Below are 15,726 nucleotides of genomic sequence, written 5' to 3'. Positions count from 1 at the left end.
GAATATTATTAAAAATGCGATTCTTCTAATTTTCATAAATTTGAGAAGATTTTATAGCCACGCCCAGTGGGGGGGGGGGGTTTGCCAGTAGCAATCTGTAAAACCGTGGTGGCCATTGTTCGATATACTGGCATGATATATATCCGGGTCTACGTCAAAACATCGCTGTGACAAAAACATCGCTGTGAAAAAAACATCGGTTTTCAAAACGGGTGTGGGTCATAATCCCGACAGACGAAATCCCGACAGGTCAAAATCCCGACACGGTTGAATTTAAAAATTCAATTTCGCCGTATACGCCGCACTTCGCGATTTCTGTCGGGATTTGGATTTCTCGCGACGGGGGGGGGGGGGCGTTGGGCGACGATGAGAATGATAAGTTGCGGTCAAATAAATTTTTCAAATTTTAATTTCGCCGTATAAGCCGCACTTCGCGATATCTGTCGGGTTTCCGTTTGTCGCCGCAAGTGGTTTGTGGCGCATACCAAGATCAATGGAGATCAATAATTTGGAAATTCATTTAATTTTCCAACTTGGCGAAAGGCAATGGATTCAGGGTTGCCTTTTTCTGGCATTTGTCGCTTTTTCTATCCGCCACAAATACTGCGATTCCTTATTATTTTCTTTGCGAATTTTTCGAAATTCTTTCTCGTTCAAGTTTCAAATAGACTTAAAATGTCAAATGATATTGCACAAAGTTAGACCGTATCATGAAGATCTTAATTTAAAATTTTCAAGGTTTTTCGAAAGCAATGTATTAGTAGAGAAATCTTTTTATTCATATGTATAAAATTACATGTCTTGACAGCTTAATTCACTGATTCATCGCCGAGTCGCAACCATTGAAGGTCAGGCCCGTATCCAGAAATTTCATTCGGAGGGGGGAGGGGGACAAAGTGGTCAAATAAATGTATTTGGCCATGTTTTACCTTATTTCAATCATTTTCTCACATTTCGAAGGGACCGGATCCCCAATTCCCCCATCTCACTACGGCCTTGCTGAAGCTATAAACATAAAATTCTGTCGGTAGTTTTATTTTATACTGTTGAGACTGCCAAAAAATTTTTTTTTAAATTCTACCTCTAAGTTGGTCTTAAGGAAGAATTTGCAGATTACCAAATCCACGCTAGTGAAGACGCGTGTAATAGTTCCTTATTCATCATCCCCCCCCCCCCGATTAATTTTGTACTTCACTATAGACAGAACCCGTGCACACGGCAGTGTTATTCTTGGGGGCCCAGCTTCCATGCCCCACAGTGGGAGCTGGGGAGATTTAGCCCAGAGAGGAGAATAACGGCTTATATGTTACTGCCAAAGCCCGAAATTGCCCACTTCGCAAACTGGCTAGCCCAGTTGACCCTTCCCATGTCCGAAATACGGGCTTCAGGCAGCCTTTTGTGTGTGTATCCCTATATCGATGCCTATGGTTCGAGGTTATCACCGAATTGAAGTATTTTTTGTGACAATTATGGCCATTTATAATTAGCTATAACTAATCGTAACTCTAACAGTCAAAAGAATCTGAATATAGATATCTTAGTGATCGATATATAGGAATCGACATGTAGGGCCTGGGGAAAGCCCGTAATTCGGACATTGGCCGGGTCCACTGGGCTGGCCAGTTCGCGAAGTGGCCAACTTCAAGGTTTGACAGTAACATATATACACTCATTGCCATAAAAATTTGCGCACCCAGAAGTAGTCAAAATGAAACGAAATTTCACACATGTAAGTACTACGTTGATATAAGTAAGTGATTAGAAAATCCAAGAAAAAGGATCATTTATTGCAGAAAAAAGTACAGATGAACAGAAGTTTTAGTACTCTGTTGGACCCCCCTCTAGCGCGAATGCACGATGCGATACGAGCGGGCATTGAGGCACACAAGTTCCGTATGATGTCCTGAGACATCTCGTTCCACAGTTGCTGTAAATGCGCCTCTAGTTCGACCAACCTCGTAGGGTGTCCAACTTGCCGTCCCAAATGATCGATTGGTGACAAATCTGGGGATAGAGCAGGCCAGGGAAGGGTGGTAATGTGGCGGAGGCAGTCTTGTGACATCCTTGCTGTGTGTGGCCTAGCATTGTCTTGTTAAAAAATGGCTCCTGGGAGCCCTGCCTTGAGTGGCAACACATGTGGCTGAAGGATGTTATGGACGTATCGCTGGGCTGTCATTGTGCCATGGATCAATATTAGGGGTGACCGTGTATCGTAAGCAATGGCACCCCATACCATGACACCAGCTGTGGGAGCGGTGTGTCGCTGTAAAGCGAAAGCAGGATTGAAGCGTTCACCACGGGGCCTCCACAAACGAACACGATTGTCATCACTGCTCAAGTTGAATCTCGATTCGTCGCTGAAGACGACCTGGTTCCATTCCGTTGCAGTCCAATCCCGTCGTGCTCGACACCACTCCAAACGGAGGCGTTGGTGGGTGGGTGTCATTGGCAGCACACGTAATGGGCGCCGCGATACCAGATGTCCTTCAGCCGGGCGCCTTGCGATGGTTCGGGAAGACACAGGGGCCCGTAGTGAAGCTGCTGCCTGTGTCTGGATAGCGGCCAATGAGGCAGTTGGCTCTACGCGTGCGTTTCGGATGATGTGACGGTCTTCTCGACGACTGGTCTGTCGAGGGCGTCCTGAACCTGGTCGCCGTGTAAATGACACCTCCTCACAGTAAAATCAGAACGGCCTAGTTGACGAGCTACTCGCCGAGCTGACCACCCAGCTTCCATCATCCCGATGATTCTTTCCCTATCGAACTCTGACAACTGCTCATATGGTCTTCGACAGCCCGCGTAACGGCATGTCTACCTCAGCATTTCCTTTGCAAACGATTAAATACACTCCGGCAAGCTCTGCTTACCTGTTTTATACTCCAAGGAGAACGAAGTTCAACGCCCTCTAGTGGCATTACGCAAAGCGCAATCACGCTGCATTTCTAATCATTTGCATATCTGCCCGACATGTACCTTCAGGCCAACTTTCGTTTCGATCCCACAATTACTTCTTGGTGCGCAAATTTTTATGTAAATGAGTGCAAATATACATATGTGTATGCAGTCATCGCTCGATATAACGACCCCCTCGTCTCTTCAAAATGAACGTTATAGTGGGAGGGCCGTTGTATCGAAAGTAAAATATATATGATTGTCGTTCTATGAAAACATTTGGGTCTTATCCCACTGGTCGTTGTAATGGAATGATCGCTGTAACATGAGGTAGTTATAATGAGCGTCGACTGTGTGTGTTTGTGTGTATACAGTATATACACACGGGATGGTAAAACTATCGACTGGCCGATAATTACACACATGATTCCTTGTGAAAAACCAATGTCAAAAAGTTTTTCCGTTTTAGGATCGTCAGAATATTAAATGTATTATAACAGTTTGAACTTTTGTGACGTACATTTTTATAACGGCCAGTTACGCGCCACACAACCAACGAAAGTTAAATTCTTCCCCAGCAGAGTGTGGTGGGCTTTTTGAAAATGAACTGAAATATTCAATCACGTTAGAATCCAAGTTCGATTGTCTTCCTTCACGATTGGCACTTTTCCCTCTTTGTGAAGATTAATGTTATAACCTTGCAATAAATTCGATCACTATATAGGCAAATTGATCACCAGATGTGTAAAGTGTTTGCCAAATGACATTTTTTGACCCACACATTGCATTATAAAGTATGCAGAACAAAAATTATGAAGTCGTCCTGAGCACCAGGGCTGGTACCCTAGTAGGAGCCACGATGGCTCCAAAATACTCGAGGTCGTACGCATTGCCCTAGCTAGCCTATTTGTTGAAGGAAGCCCTGACCAGGACCGTCTCAACAGCATGATACAGCATACTAATAAATGATGAAAATTTTCTCATTTTCATGATGATTTGCGTACCGAAAAGAATCATTTCTCTCTCTCAAAATTGACTTAAACTGAAAAAAGAAATAATTTCAAACTAATAAAATGCCTTCAATTATTTTTTGACCCTCTGATTAACCGGGTTCCCGTTGGCCCATTGTACGCGGAATTAAGCCGTTGTTAATTGCTGGAGTTGTTCGTGGGCTTCGTGGAGAGTTCTGGGGTTTTTCTCACTATGTTTGATAGGTTGAATACCCCTGGATTAAAACAGTTGAAATTTCTTTTCACATATAAAACGGTAAAATTAATTTTTACAGTGCAGTTCGAGGATTGAGTTCAATACATTCTTGATTGCTTTTGCAAATACAGTAAAACCCGTCTTCAATGGAATCGCAAGGGACCGAGATTTTTTTCCGTTAAGCACAGCTTTCCGCTTAATAAAGGTTCAATTAATATAACGTGTGAAATTATGTAACGATCTCTTAGGTAATTGAAATAACATATAAAAATAAATTAATTGAAAATAAATATAATTTAAAAATAGATGATAAAATTAATTATATTTAAAATAATTGAATGTAAATGAATAATCAGTCTATAATTACTAAATAATGTATTTGAGTTCTGGCAGCACCTCTATAAAGTTCCGACCTACACTGTGTTCTAAAATAACGACATTTACGTTATTTTTAACTTTCTCAAAAGTTTTCGATCAGGGTGTCATTGTCTGTCGTGTCAGGTTCAGGTTGTACATTATCGTCAATGTTTATGTAATCCTCAGCATCAGAACCTTAAATAGGAATTTTGTTAGGGAAAGAGCAACATGGTCTTGCTGCCCCTACCACTGTAAAATTCGAAGATTTTGTAGCGGTGTTTCTGTTCCCACCTAAAATGAACTTGCCACCAGTGTGTAGTAGCCCCCCCCCCCCTTTCCTCTCTCTAAATAATTCCGGCCCTGCTAAGCCTTGTGACCACGGAATGCACACAACTTGCATACAATTTTTGTAAGTCTTGCATAACATTTGAAAATTGAATCCTTATACTGATTTTTGCTGTTGAAAAGCCTGCTCTTCTGAAAAATTTTGTTACAATTTCAGAAAGCAGCTGTTTTACTATGGTTATGGGTTATAAAAACCACTGCATTAAGTACAGAAAAGATTTATGCTAATCTAAGGTGTTGATAATGTATAACTCTCATTTGCGAGCATAGATTGAGATGAAAAATTTTACCTACTCAAAAATGTTTACTATTACTTCATAAATTGTCCTCCGATACCATTTTTATATCATTCTGATGATTATCGTCCATTGATCGCCGTGTGTGAAATTTTCCGTTGAAGGATACAATTTTTCTTTCTGTTTCCACGTTAGACAGGTTCCGTTTAAACCCATTTGCATCATTCGAAAAAGTAGAAAATTGGTCCATATCACCAAAATTTTTTTATTGTATAAAGTTAGAAATATTTCAAAATGATAAAAAGCGAAAAACAAAATGGCGTACACAAGGAATTTATAATTTTACTTAGTTCAATGAAGATATACATTGAAAATAATTTGAAAAATTAAATTTAATAGTGTGATACAGTATATGATAGTATTCTAGTGTTTTGTTCTTATGCATAAAAAACTGGATCTATCTGCGCTTTGGTGATAATGGCCAGGAAAATTCCGCGCGTATATGCGCTTATGATGCAAATGGGTAATGCAGGTTTTTTAATGTGTATTTTGGCAGTAAAGAAATCATGGGAGCACGAAATTTTTCCGTTGAGAACACAGGTTTTACTGTATTTCCTTTTTGCAATCATGGAGAAAAAAGTAAATTAGCAAGGTAAACGTGTAAAAGGCAGCTTAGCAGGGCCGGATTAACCCATATGAAGGCCCTAAGCACTAAAGTGATCTTGGTGCCCCCCCCCCATTTTTGACTTCAACGCATGCTCCTCCCCCGTGATAATTAGATTTGTTTACAATTTTCTACTATAAGTATGGAAATTTTGATAAGCAGATAGTTTATGTGGGGTTGAAAATAATCATTTGACCACGAGCATTCTATGATGCCACTGCTGCTGAAGAGCCTCGAGTGTCAGGAAGACCTCGTAACAATTTGATCTGGCTAAAATTTTGAAGACAGTATGCAAATTGTGTGGTAGTGTAGTTGCATACAGGGTGTCCTTTAAGAGTTAGTACGGCCATTGTCTCCTCAACCATCCGTGGTAGAGATGATTTCAGTTAGAAAAAATGCTCAAAAGGCGTTCAAAAATTACCCTGTACCAGTTTTGAGAGTGAAAACACAGTGTGTAACAAAATAAAAAAAATATAAATTTTTAAAACTTCTAATTATAAAGTGACTGCACCGTATCTCCTGAGACCAACAAAAAAAATCTAAGTTGACAAGTACAATGTTCGCTGAGATATTTGAATTCAAAATTCGAAGGAAAGATGGAAAGGACAGCATAAATGTGGGGAAGGAGCGTTGTCGATTAGTTTTTGCTGTCTTTTCATAACTTTTCTCCAGTTTTTGAATTCAAATATCTTAGCGAATATTGCACTTAGAAACATGAAATTTTTCTGTTGGCATCAGGAGAGACAATGCATTAACTTTCTAATTGGAAGTTAAAGGACGGGAAATAAAAGAAAAATTTAGATTTTTTTCGTTTTGAGCCACACACACTGTATTTTCCGAGGATGATATCACTTTCCGCTATCCATACGAAGGTTTCAACGGTTGGCTGATGCGAGATGAAGTTAGGAAAGAAAAATTCAGCTGTGCTCTTGCTAGGAATCAAACCCACGTTCTCGAGCTTTCTGGGTGAGCACACTAGACTACAAAGGCAAAGAATATCAATTTTTCCTTGAAACTTGTATGCGATGAACGGTCGGACCTAACTCAGGCCTCTGGTGCCAGTTACACTGCCACCAGTCCATGTACGGTCCCGTTCAGCGCACACAAGCTCTAACGAAAGATTGAGATATTCGTTGCCAATGCAGTCTAAGGCTCTCACCCGGCAAGTGAGAGAACGTGGATTCGATTCCCCGCAAAGACAGTTTTGAATGTTCTTCCTTTCCTAAATTCATCTTCGCATCAGCTAACAGTTGAAAAAAACACTATTTCCACTCTCAAAACTGGTAAACGGTAATCTTGGAAAGTATTTTGAGCATTTTTTAGATTGAAACTATACCTCTCTGATGGACGGTTGATAAGAAAAGGCAGCACTAGCACGTACAGGACACCCTGTATAGCTAGATAGGGGCCTCAGAAAAATTTGTTTCACCTGGGGGGATGATGCTGTTGAGATAGCTCTGGGCTTACTTTATGGAAATAGAGCACAAAATTTCTCAATCCAAAAACTGAGCATTAACGAAAGTTCTTGTTCGAAATTAACTTTGTTTCTCTGCTTTGTATACAGGACATAACGGCACCTCTCGCACACTCCACTGCATAATACATTTGAAATTAAAATTTGAAAATTTATTTGATCGCAATTTATCATTCTCATTGTCGTCCCAATGCCCCTCACCGAGAGAAATTCAAATCCCGAGAGAAATTCAAATCCCGACAGAAATCGCGAAGTGCGGCTTATACGGCGAAATTCAATTTTTAAATTCGACGTGTCGGGATTTCGACCCTGTCGGGATTTTGACCTGTCGGGATTTCGTCTGTCGGGATTGTGAACGGAACCCTTTCAAAACATCTCTGTGACAAAACATGGTGGTCAAAAACATCACCAAATACGTCAAAACATCGCAAGTCAAAACATCACCTGAACTTGGCCCTGGAAAAAAGATCACCACATGAAAAATTTTTTAATTAAAAATTTAATGGATTAAAAGTTCTTATCGAATCTATTATCTGTACCTAGGGCTGTTATTAAGCGCTTTTTCAGCCGGGTATACATTTTCGCACCACCCCATCATGGAAATATGGTTTCCAGATTTCAAAAAAATGGGTACGGATTTTCCGGTGAACCGTTAAATTAATTTATTAACCATTCACTATAGTTTTCTTCATCAAATTGCAATATTCGTTGCTACTACAATAATTGAACTGTCGAGACTCATTACCAGGATTGTTCGAAGAAGAAATTATTCTTTTTGTAAACCAATGTGCTTTATTTTTTTTAATCTGGGCGTACCCTGTGCGGAATGACAAAACATTGTACCAAAGCCGCATAGGCCCACCCAAGTACTGCAGGGGGGAACCCTAAAGTGCCTGGAGTCCTCATGATGATGAGATCTGGTATTCAGGTCATTCAAATCATCATCTATGATTTTGGAGAAAAAGTATGTAAATTGATAGGCTGGTGCAATAGACAGTAGCATAGCTAGTTTGGAGGGAGACACCAGTTTTTCAATCTTCCCGGGGGGTCCCTCGTGCTGTTAAGACATCCCTGTATGAAATAATATAGAACAGCGATTCCCAACCGGTGCTCCGTGAGCACTCTTCAGGGACACCGCGACCACTCGAGGAAAAGAAGAAAAGCAGTAAATTAAAAAAAAAAACAATAATTACCATATTTTACTTCGTATAATCTGCGGATTATCTGTTAAAAAAGTGGTTAAACATTAAAAAATGCGGATAATCTGCAGAAAATTATATCAGCCGCTACAATACGACTCTCCTAGTTATGGATTCAGTGAAAGCTCACATTCAAGAAAACATAAAAGACGCCTGCAACAATTGTGGTTCTTGTCTCTGTCATACCTGGTGGTTTGACAAAGAAGTTGCATAATTTAGATTCAGGAATAAACAGATCGTTTAAAAGCAAAGTTAGGGCCTCTTGGGAAAAGTGGGGGATTGAAGAAATTCACTCCTATAGAGAAGGCGGAAATGTACTCCCAGCCTCCTATGCTGAAGTATGCCAGTGGGTTAGTGATGCCTGGAAAGAAGTGATTATAAAGAGTTCATTCACAAAATGTGGACTTGGAACTTTGAACTCCAGTGATTCTGACTCTGTAAATGAAAATCCTCTTGATGATTATTGCACTGACTCTTTCGAATTACATGAAACCGTTGAACTTATTTAATTCCGAATAATGAGTTTGAATTTGAAGATTTTTGATTGTTCTGTAAATTTTGTTGTGTGTAAATAATGCTATTGCTTCGTAAATAAGTTTAATTAACGTACTGATTATTGAAACACAATATATATTTTTTAAATTCTGCGGATAACATGCCGCCGTGGATTATATGTTGATTTCTTTTTCTTTCTTTCAATTTCGCATGCGGATTACACGCAGGAAAATACGGTATAAATATTTTTAAATAATAAAAATAAATCAGTAAATCTGATGAATAATGAAAACAGTCCCATAGAATTTTTTATTTAAAAAAGGGCTACAAGACTGTGTCTAACGTTGCTATGCAGGTGTTGGCGGGGATACCACCCATAGACATCAAGCTACAAAATCTGATAAAAAATACAAAGTAAGAAAACACAATCAATTTTAGGAAGATGTATCGCACATACAGACGTAGATAATAAAAATTGCCTTATACCTCCTTGGCAGAGACTAAGAATAGAATGGAGCAAAAATGAAACAGATAAAGCCATCCATTCAATATACACTAATGGCTCAAAAATAGCTGATGAAGTCGGATATGCATTAGTTCACTTTAACAACAATAATATAGTCTATGAAGACATGATTCGACTGAACGATGGCAGTACAGTGTATAAAGCCGAAATGGTGACAATAAAAGACGCTATAGACCACATTTACAATAATAAATTAGAAGGTGCCCATGTCTATCGTGACATTCTACAGACATTTAGAGAAATTAATAACAAAGATGAAAATATACATGGCATGGAAAATTTTAGCTGAAAAGAACAAAATAGTCTTCCATTGGGTCAAGGCTCATAATCGGAACGTAAGAAATGAGTATGCAGATCAAAAAGCTAAGGAGGCAACAGAGAAGACTGAAATAGATGCAATAGTTAAAATCTCATCGATACAATTGAAAAACATGGTAAAGAAATCCATAATGGAAAACTGGCAGCAACGTTGGGACTGTTCACGAAATGGAAGATTCACCTATGCAATATTTCCAAAAGTGTCACTGAACATGATGCAGGGTGATTTCACTTTAATCAAGTTCGGACACAACATGGCGCGTTTGGGGTATACCAAGAAAGATTTCATAAAAGATCTCCCAAATGCATCTTTTGTGAGAAAGCGATCAATGATGTTAAACATCTGATATATAAATGCGAAGCTTCGAAGGAAAACAGAGAAGATATAAATTTTAAAAATGAAAGTACCAACATTCAGGCACTAATAAAAAACAAAAAGACTGGATTTCTCAAAATGATGGAAATAAGTGTAGAGAAACACTATATAAATAATTCATAACTGCATAAATAGTTCATTTGTAGTAATATGCTGACAATAGGCCACTGAAATATGCTTATCTCTCTTTTCTTTTATGTAAAATACTTATTGTAAGCCACAGGGGCACCAGATTGCTGTTCGCGGGATGATAATGGTGCTCCCTGGGGTAGGATGTATATGTAATTTTTATGTTGACCATATGTCAATGTGTGATAATACGCTAATTTTTCTTTTTTCTTTAATGTAAAATACTTTTTGTAGGCCCCGGGGGCACCAAATTGCTGCTCGCGAGATGATGGTACTCGCTGGGGTAGGATGTATATTGTATGTATGGTTTTTTCATTGAGAAAAATAAATGCTCCCTCCGGGGAATTCCCGTATTGCGAATCATATTCGCCGGGCCAGGATACTCATAACTAAAAAAGGGCTCCGCGAGTCAAAAAAGGTCGAGAACCGCTGATTAGAATATAAAGAATTTCTTATTAAACCCATTCATTGACAAGCATAAAAATATCTAGGAGAGAAATTTTTTGAAGGATAATATTAAGCAAATCAGGCACCCCTGAATGCCATTTCATGACAAACAAAAAAAAATTGTCAATATTTAATAAAATATGAAATGTTGCATTTTAAGCTACACACTGTATTTATATGATTTACGTAGATTGGAATTAGAGTTTCCAAATTCCCGACATTTTGAAATCATCGGGAACGGGAAATCGTATTTCCCGAGAATTTCCGAAATCACTTATTTAAAGTGAAACCCTGTTTACACGATTCTCTCCGTTTATACGTTTTTTTTTTTTTTGGCCTCGATTACTGTATATACTTTTTAAAGTTAAAAATATTTAATTTATGATATTGTAGAGAAATGGGCACACATTGTGGACGATGTATATTCTGACTCCAATTGATGAAATGGTTGATAATATTTAAGTTCATTTAATTTTAGAAAACTATTTACATAGGCTAACAATATTAATTTCACATAATAAAAAAGGAGAAACTATATCACTTGCGCGAGAGCAACACACTGAGGAAGAAGTAGGTCACGCAAGGGAAACAGTTCGCTTGTCCCCTTTTTCGCCTCTGCCACCCACGCATCAGGAGATGCGCATAAGGGGGCGAGAGATGACGCCACAGGACTACCCCACCAGTCCACAACTTCATGGTAGTGGAAAGCGAAAACATACGCGTCTACCGGATCTTGTAGTTGTGGACGATTTAATGGCAGATCGGAGCGTCTTCACTGGTTCAGACTTCGCTGGAGTCGCAGGCGATTCTTGAAGCATATGGGCCGGTTTCAATCGATCAATGGAGATCCACCTCTTGCTTGACCCCATCTGAAGCTGGAAAAATTTTGGCTTCCTCCCAAGAACTGCGAATGGACCAGCGTATGGCTGTTGCAGTGGGCACCGGACCATATCCTGGCGGACGAAAACGTGCGAAGCTTTGGTCATCATGGACGAAGACTGACTTCAAGCTGTGATCCGAAGCAGGTTTCGGTTGAATCTGTTGGAAGTGCTCCCTCAGGTTATGTAGGGTTTGCTTCTGCGATTTCGGACCTGAAAAAGAAAGAAAAAACTCTCCAGGCAGGCGGAGATTAGTACCATATACTAGTTCATCTGGAGAAGTATTTAAGTCTTCCTTGAGTGCAGTTCGAATGCCGAGCATGACCGCTGGTAATTTTTCGGTCCATCTCTCGGTAAAGGTCAAACTGCATTTTAGAGCTTCTTTCAGCTGTCTATGGAAGCGTTCGATCATCCCATTGGCTGAAGGATGGTAGGCAGTAGTTCTATTCTTTTTCGTTCCCCTGAATTTGGCCAAAGCTGAGAAATGATCACTTTCGAAATTGTGACCTTGATCTGTCGTGATGACATTTGGTACACCAAATCTGGCTACCCAACCTGAAAAGAAATTTTCGGCCACTGTTTGCGCTGATTGATCTTTCAACGGAATAGCCTCTGGCCAGCGAGTGAAACGATCAATGCGGGTGAGAAGGTAGGAATATCCTTGTGATGGAGGTAGAGGTCCAACGATATCGAGATGCACATGGCTAAATCTATCACTAGGTAAGGGAAAAGATCCCATTGGAGATTTAGTGTGACGGCTGATTTTAGATCGTTGGCACTCCATGCATTCTTTACACCACTGTGAACAGTCATTTTTCAAAGATTTCCATATGTAGCGTTTCTTTACTGCGGCTGTAGTTGGTCGGGGACCAGAGTTAGCTAGATTGTGAATGGTCTGGAACACTGATTTCCGAAAGTCTCTGGGAACGTACGGGCGTACATGTCCAGTTGAGACGTCACAATGCAATGGTGGAGTTCCAGAGGTCAGAATTATTGGTTTGAAAGTCAATGAAGAATCATTTTGCAAGTGCTGAAGTTCTTCAAGTTTCTGTGCCTCAGCGAGTCCTGCATAATCTATGTTACTGGGCATTTCGATTTGCTCTAAGCGTGAAAATGCATCAGTCACACAGTTCTTGTCACCAGAAATGAAACGGATATCGGTAGTGAATTGACTGATGAAGTCTAATTGTCGCTGTTGACGAGGAAAATTTTTATCATGCTTTTGCTGCATAGCAAAGGTCAACGGACGATGATATGTAAAAATTGTAAACAATCTACCTTCAAGAGTGAAACTGAAATGCTTTAGAGCACAACATGCCGCTAACAGTTCTCTATCGTATGTGCTGTATTTGCTCTCAGCAGGTGTTAAACGACGAGAAAAAAATCCTAATGGCTCTGATTTATTATTAACATTTTGTTGCAACACTGCGCCAATAACCAAATCGGATGCATCAACGAGTAAGGACAGTTTACCATCTGGATGTGGATGAGCTAACAAGGCTGCGTCTGCAATCAATTGCTTACAGATTTCGAAAGCATTGTTAGTTTGCTCAGTCCATTGAAGGAGAGTAGAATCATTCTTTTTACGACCCTTAATGAGATCATACAGATGAAGTTGTTGTAAAGCTGCCTTGGGAATGAATCGGCGGTAAAAGTTAACCATAGCTAAAAAACGTCGTAATGCTCGAGCTGATGTTGGCTTTGGATAATTTGTAAGAACTAAAGACTTTTTCGGGTGCAGGTTTAATACCCTCTTTTGAAATTAAGCAACCCAGAAATGGTAGTTCTTGAACATCAAATATGTACTTGTCAAGATTTAAAATAAGACCTTTTTCATTCAGCCTTGTAAAAACTGCTTCCAAATCAGACAAGTGAGTTTCAGCGTCGGTAGAGGCGACGAGAATGTCGTCGAGATATGCAAAACATTGAAGTCCTCTCAAAGTTTCATGTATGAATCTTTGAAAAGTTTGTCCAGCATTCCGTAACCCAAAAGGCATGTATAAATACTCAAATAAACCTACGGGTGTTATGACGGCTGTTTTAGGAATGTCGCTAGGTTCTACCGGAATTTGAAGATATGCACGTTTTAAATCAATTTTACTGAAAATTGATTTGCCGTGTAGTTCAGCTGCAAAATCCTGAATATGTGGTATTGGATACCTGTCAGGTTCTGTAATGGCATTTAATCGGCGGTAGTCACCGCATATTCGCCAGTCACTGTTATTTTTTGGTACCAAGTGAATTGGACTGCACCACGATCTTTTAGAAAGGCGACAAATTCCCTGATCCACCAATTCCTTAAATTCTTTCTTAACTGCTGTTAATTTATCAGGTGGCAGTCTACGAACTCGTGAAAAAATTGGAGGACCTTGAGTTGTGATGCAATGTGTGGTAGCATTATCCTTCGGAACAACATTGGTAGAAGAATTAGTTAGATTAGGAAACTTTGAAAGTAACACGTGATACTTCGTGTTACCAGTTATTGCTGTTATGCCCGTGCTAGGATGGGATGTATGTTTACCACGAACGCTGTCTGAACTAATGCGATCAATCAACAGATTATTTTTGATGTCGAGTAGAAGTCCGTAACGTTCGAGAAAATCCGCTCCCAAAATGGGTCTTGATGCGTCAGCAATAATGAAAGTCCACCGTAATTTTCGTGGAAATCCTAAATCTAAGTTCAATACGCGCATTCCATAGGTGTTAATTTCCGAACCGTTTGCTGCGAATAACGTAACATTTTTATTCGAAGCAGGTTTGAGATTTCCAGTAGCAGGAAGAACCGAAACTGTAGCGCCGCTGTCGACCAAAAATTTGAGACCTGAATTTTGATCCTTAATGAATAAGCGACTATGAGTCTCTACCGCAGATTTCGTCGCATGCGAGCTGACTAGTTTCCCTTGAAATCACATGGTGGAATGCATCTATGAGCTTTATCTCCAAATTTGTAGTGAAACCAGCATTTTGTAAATTTTTTCCCCGATGGTGATTTTGCGCGTTGGTTGCGCTCCCTAGATCGCGATCTAATACCATGCGAAAGTTTGTTAATCATTTCAGTTAAATCCACAATGCGAGCTTCCAATTTACTAATTCTATCATCGGAATCTTTATGGATAGAAGAAACAGAAGGTGTCATTTGTGAGACTTCCGCAATTTTATCAGCCACAGTTGCCAAGCCATCTAATTTGTCGGTACTCGCTGACATAATCTGTTGTGCTGTTACTGGCAGGCGTTATAGCCAAAGTATTTTGAGAACATCATCGGAGAGTCTCTTAGAATCCAGTTGAGTCATTTTATGTAGCAACTGTGAAGGTTTCTGGTCACCTAACGTCATATCGGAAAGTAGAGTGCGAATACGAGCAGTTTCTGATTCTGCGAATTGACTGATCAAACGTGCTTTTATTACCGCATAAGGATCATCCCACGGAGGATTAGTGATGATATCAACGACGTACGTCGAGAGTTCACTATCGAGGGAGGTGACGACATAATGGAATTTAGTTTCAGATGATGTAATGGACGCGATAGAAAATTGCGATTCTAAATTCGAGAACCATAGCTCAATATTATCACGCCATAACGGAGGTGGCTTAACTGCCACTCTTGAAACTTCCTCTGTATTCGACATCGAGAGTTTAGTATGCGTCAACGAAACTAGCGTGGTTTTAGAAACGAGATGAGAAACCTTCAAAAGTCACTTACTGTGCTGTTGCGTTGTCCGTTGTAATCCGAGTTCACCACTGTAGAGAAATGGGCACACATTGTGGACGATGTATATTCTGACTCCAATTGATGAAACTGTTGATAATATTTAAGTTCATTTAATTTTAGAAAACTATTTACATAGGTTAAGGTATCCGACTACGTTGAAAACGTCATTTTTGAAGAAAATATCGATTTTTCTTTTCAAGTCTTTTATGAAAGTCCCATTCTTTGCGATTTCAAAACAGGTCTTGTTTTGTTTATATGACGCTTAGAACTGGAGTTACGCCCACTTTTGTGTAGTGATGTGTGTCCTTTTAACAACCGGAAGTGGGTATTTAAAGGACCGGAAGTGCTATAAATCCAGAGTTTTACCTATTGTTTTCAGTCTATTTTGATCAAAACCAGCAAAATTAATTTTAGAGTTATTTATTTTATTCTTCTGAAGAGAATAAATATTTCACTACAAATATTTTTTAGCA

At 39.5% G+C, this 15,726-nt stretch overlaps 1 protein-coding gene across 1 annotated transcript; it reads right to left on the bottom strand.

Annotated features, from left to right (window-relative positions):
• Positions 1 to 14,774: 14,774 nt before the first annotated feature.
• Positions 14,775 to 15,170, bottom strand: LOC149080506 (uncharacterized). Its single transcript, XM_089238775.1, has one exon. The coding sequence runs from the start codon at positions 15,168 to 15,170 to the stop codon at positions 14,775 to 14,777; it is 396 nt and encodes a 131-aa protein (XP_089094901.1).
• Between the last annotated feature and the right edge of the window lie 556 nt (positions 15,171 to 15,726).

The sequence above is a fragment of the Pholcus phalangioides genome, unplaced genomic scaffold (assembly GCF_987345545.1).
Source record: "Pholcus phalangioides strain wild (caught in Gottingen) unplaced genomic scaffold, Ppha-v1.0 ptg000011l_1, whole genome shotgun sequence".
NCBI lineage: Eukaryota > Metazoa > Arthropoda > Arachnida > Araneae > Pholcidae > Pholcus > Pholcus phalangioides.
Note: the sequence above shows the minus strand (reverse complement) of the source record. Positions and strands in the feature narration are given on the sequence as shown.

Excerpts from the sequence above, each read along its gene's own strand:
- LOC149080506 (XM_089238775.1), bottom strand. The coding sequence starts at position 15,170 with ATGTCGAATACAGAGGAAGTTTCAAGAGTGGCAGTTAAGCCACCTCCG.